This window comes from Cucumis melo, chromosome 3 (genome assembly GCF_025177605.1).
Source record: "Cucumis melo cultivar AY chromosome 3, USDA_Cmelo_AY_1.0, whole genome shotgun sequence".
Taxonomy (NCBI): Eukaryota; Viridiplantae; Streptophyta; class Magnoliopsida; order Cucurbitales; family Cucurbitaceae; genus Cucumis; species Cucumis melo.
The window spans coordinates 2893774-2899243 of record NC_066859.1 but is presented as its reverse complement, the minus strand read 5'-3'; the positions used below and the strand labels follow the sequence as shown (position 1 = coordinate 2899243).

The following is a 5470-nucleotide window of genomic DNA, read 5'->3' as shown; positions in this document are numbered from 1 at the left end:
TGAATTTACCAATCACCAATTTGGACACCACCACTTGGAAACCTTCCTATTCTCTAATTGAGATGGTTTGTAGGAACCAAAATTGGAAAATGAAATTTTTCTTTAGAGAGAAAATTTGTTCAGAGAAAACGAGAGAGCAATTCAAACTTCGCAGAACTCACCCCCTCTGATTTTCGTTACGCAAAAAATTCTTTCTTCTTCAGTCGGAAGAAAAGGGAAGTTAGAGAGAATAAATGGGAATGTGGGAAAACCACCCACGTTCCTTATTAATTTAATAAATAAATATTAAATAAATATATATTAAATTAATTAATTAATTAAATCATATTTAATAAATATTTCATTTAAATCATATTTAAATGAATATCTCTCACATAACCTATAGTTTTAATTGAATTAATTTAATTAAATCAAATTTAATTAAACGAAATTAAACTAAACTATTAAATTAATTCTCCAATTAATTAATTTCTAAATTAAATATTTTATATTTAATTAAATCCAAAATTTGAATCATATTCAAATATAAATTTCTCTCATAACCTATAGTTTTAATATGTATCACATACACATTAAATTTTAACTTATAGTTTTAATATGAATCTAATTCACATTAAACAATTTCATTCTCTCGTAATTTAATTTTGAATCATATTCAAAATTAAATTTATATAATAAAGTCTAATTAAAATATAAACTTTATATTATAATGTATCAATATACATTATATTAATTCCCAAAGTAAATTTGAACATTTCAAATTACAACCAATATAAATAAATCTCATTACTCTTTATGAGCTAGGAAGGAGACCTAATGGACCTACAGATCAGAAGCTACAACGATATGAGATTAATTAGCTAAACTCATTAACCACATTAATCAATATTTGTTAACTGTGTACACTCCACTAAAGACTCACAGCTAAACTCTTCTCACTGTAGATATATTTCTGTGTCCACGGATATAGACCAATACCAGTAAGTTAGTCCTTCACAAGTGTTCGTAACACCAACTGGGTCAAATTACCGTTTTACCCCTGGATTACTTCTAGTCCTTAAATACAAGTGCTCCTCTAATGAACAACCTGTTTATGGTCAAACCACTAAACAGAAACCCCTCTCGTGCCATAGAGAGGGTAGGGCCCTTTTGTTCAAGTCCCGGAGACACCATTTAAGGGAACACTTATCTACTTACCCTAAAGATGGAAATGAGTGAATTCCATCTTGTGTGATTATGTTTCCAGCTCCCCACTCGGTTTTGTCGCCAAAATGATAAGCATATTGAGTCGGAAATTTGGCCACTCTCACCCGTACAAATCAAAGGACAATCCCTCGCAAACAGGAGTTCATAATACACTGAGGATTAAGACTAAGTCACCTAGGTCATCCTAATGAAATAGAAATCCAAGTAGTTAACGGAGTTACATCTAGTGATTACTATTTCATGGTTCAGTCTTATGCAAACTCATTGCATAGGATACCCTCACTCGCATGTCGCATACATGGATGCATTGGATCAATGTGTTTGTATCAAATACAAAGTGAGTCGTATCCATAGTGTTAACAGGATAAGGTACCCAACCTTAACCCTATACTATAGACCCTTTAAGCTGATCTTGAACATTAATCCCCGTATGTCTCTACATACTGTTCAAGACTCATCAAACAGCTTAGGATGCTAGTTTATTGGATTTAGGTTATTAAGACAAAACTAATAATATAATCAATCACACTTATTAAAATTATAATAATAAAACACTTTATTAATGATGGTCAATTGATTATATTTACTATCTACGAGTTTTAGGACATAAAACCCAACAATTTCGACCTTACTTTTGTGTAAGTTTGGGGCGCAATGTGTCTTTTACATAAACAATGGTAATTTTAAACTTTTTATGTAATTAAGTCTATATATTTAGACTATATAAGTTAAAATCTTATATATATATATATATATATATATATATATATATATATATATATATATATATATATATATATATATATATATATATATATGCATATGTATATGTATATGAATATGTATATGTGTATGTATGTGTGTATATATAGGGGTTTTAACTCAAATAGCCTAATTTGGCCTATGATTTTACACACTGGGCCTAATTTGTATATAAATTAAATGAAAGTACTAAATGGGCCAATATTTTACATAAAAGTCTGGCTCAATTTACTATACTACCCATACTAAATAATTTACAAATTAATAAAAAAAGAAAAAAGAAAAATGGAAACTGATACGTTTATGGCATGAAAAGGGGGTATTTTTTAACCACCTAAGGAAAGAGCAACGACAAATTTTGAGGCGCCCTAAAATTTCACATTTTTTCAAACGATCATTAAGGTTTTGAAAACGATCTCCTTCATCCCTTCCGGAGCATTCTTTCTTCCAGTGAGTGTTCAGCAGCATTCTTGCCTTCCGGTGCGGGTCTTAATTTTTTTTTCTAATCTGTAACTAAATGGGGTATATACAAAAATCTCTTTCGTGCGTAGTGATAGACAGTCGATCGATCATTAGGGTTTTAAAATTTTCATTCTTCAGCAGACATTAAAGGGTCGAGTAACTTCTTTGCAACACTCTATTAAGATGCATTCTACAGTTCCGGTTCGTAATTTTATTTTCTTAGCTACAATATAAGGGGGTATATATTGGTTAACCATTTATTTATTGCACAATCTACAATTACTATGATTTGTACATGTTTGAAATCAGTTTTATTAACTTCAGTTTTATGTATAAACATCATTCGCAAAACCTCAAGCATTAAACATATTGGTAACTCCCTAGCCTTTGGCATAGCAGAATTCAAACTCTCAGATATATTAGTGGTCATGACATTATATCTCCTACGTGGTGAGTAGGCACGAGACCACTTAGCAAAACCAATGGATTCAAGTTCCTAACGTATACCAGGGGCAGAAGATTCCAACAAACGCATTTCATGTTCAAAGTCTACAATATTAAATATCTTCCCACATGCATGAAATACGATATCTACTATTCTCTTATACTTCAACTTGAGGTTCCTAAGTAAATGAACAAGGCACATGCAATGTAAAACGTTGGGAAATACTAACTCTATAGCTTTGCATATACTTTTATGCCTATCAAATACCATGACAACCTCATTCCGGCCATCTATAATTCTCTTTAATTGGTTGCAAAACCAAGTCCATGAGGAATCATTCTCATAATCCACAACACAAAATGCTAGGTGAAAAATCTGATCATTGACATTAGATGTTGAAGCAGATAACAAAGTACCACCGTACTTATTCTCCATACTTGTTCCATCAATAGAAATCACTGGACGACAGTGTTGCCAACCAGAAGTGAAAACAGATAATATCATGAAGAAGTAATGAAATCTACTATCGACATCAACTTTGTATTCAACAACAGAACCTATAAACATATAAAAAATTTTCATATGACTAATACATGTTAAAGAAATAATAACGGTAAATTGGAATGTATATACATATGTATATTGCTAATATACTTGGGTTGTTGAGTTCCAAAATGTATGCAAATCTGGGTAACATCTTGTACGACTCCACCGAAGATTTGCGGATATCATTCAACACAGCCTCACGAGCACACCACGCTTTTTGGTAGGATATACTTAAACAATGTCCAGCACGAATGAAATGAACTATAACTTTGGGAGTTGACAATTCAGAACCAGCTAAAGAAATTTTTGTTCTTAATTAGGTCCTTGATAACAGTAAATGTAGTCTGTCTATGATCGGTTAGTGGAACATCTATTGAACATGTATGTTCTGAATCAAACCTAGTAAGAACCCATGATGACCTATACCCATGAATACAACAAGAAGCACGCAAGGACCATTTGCAATTTTCAATGGCGCATTGCAAAATCATAACTTGTTCGATTTCACGGTAACTTATTGAAAATTATCTCTAAGAGCAATGGCTTGTACGCACTCTTTAAACAAAGATTTAGTTGAAAACATGTCCTGGACTTTCAGTGCAAAATTTGAATCTACCTTAGACATATCTATGTTTTCAAAAAATCGACCCCCATCATCATGGATTTGAAATTGAAAAGAACTCGACGACGATGAACCCAAAAAAATAGATAAAGGGCCAACAGAATGAACAATAAGGGCAATACGACACTCAACATTCGATGTTATTATATGATAAACCCATTTAACATCGTTATCATTCGTTATAGGCAAATCCTTCTTAACACATTCTATAGGACCTAGGCAAAGATATATATCAATATTGTTCATATCAATAATACTGCCTATCTTGGATCTAAGGCTACTATACAGATCTTTATAGCATATATGTTCTAGAACTGTAATCTCGGACACACTAAAACTAACGTAATTTTGCGATTCATTGAAAAATCCATCGAAGTATACTGCAATTTTGGCCATCCTGACAAATATATTACAAATATATGAAACTATTACTATATTCCAAAAGAAAGGAATTATGGTAAATAGTAAGGAGTATATATATACTTAAATATAATGCAAAACTGTACATCCGGATGAATGTACATACATTGTTAATATGAAGGGGTACATAGTTATATAACACAGAGAACACATGTAGCTACTATAATAAAAATTGAAAATCTAACATACAGTATATTGGGTACATATTGACATATGATGATATTGTTAATAAACTAACCGGATATATGTGAAACAGAATGGAATCGTGAAATAAAAAAAACGTCAAAAAAAGCTATTAGACAAATCCGACAATGAAATTTTTTTTTGGTCAACGACGATTTCCAGCGGTGGCTGAAAGATCCGCCTGTATAATAAAATTAGGATAGAAAAAAATATATAATGATGGTTGAGGTCTTTTAGCGGTGGAAGAAAATTTTTCGAAGAATTGATATAGATGAACTGTTTTTTACTAATGGGAAAAATCCTATGAGCAATGAAAATAGGAAAAATTAAATGAAAATATATCTTTTTGAATAATATTTCCATAATAAATGAGAAATTTTTTTTTTACTAATATAATTAATTCATATTTATTTAAAATACAAATAAAGAAATTATAATTTATACAATTATACAACAATAATGTAATTAAGGAAATAAATAATAATTAAATTCGAAAATGATATATATTAAATGATAATCGTAAGGACAAAATAGTCCTCGAAAAAAGAGAATTTCTATTAATGTAAAAAACTGAAAATTTATGATAATTGTAAAATTTCTTCGTCAAATTATGCTTTCATCTAAATATTTATATATATATATATATATATATATATATATATATATATATATATATATATATATATATATATATATATATTATTTCTCTTTGTAAAAAGCCTCTTATCTGTAGCCCATTTTGATAATGAAAACGCACTGGGCCTTTAGGGGAGAGATAAATTGGGCTGCACAACCTCGGTCCAAACCCATTGTTGCCATGTTTC

General features: G+C 30.4%; 1 protein-coding gene across 1 annotated transcript; it reads right to left on the bottom strand.

The window, feature by feature from the left end:
• Positions 1–2926: 2926 nt before the first annotated feature.
• Positions 2927–3835, bottom strand: LOC103485715 (protein FAR-RED ELONGATED HYPOCOTYL 3-like). Its single transcript, XM_051082680.1, has 3 exons — positions 3832–3835; positions 3530–3715; positions 2927–3432 (listed from the first exon to the last, which is right to left on the bottom strand). Exons 1-3 carry the CDS (start codon positions 3833–3835, stop codon positions 2927–2929), a joined length of 696 nt encoding a protein of 231 aa, XP_050938637.1.
• Between the last annotated feature and the right edge of the window lie 1635 nt (positions 3836–5470).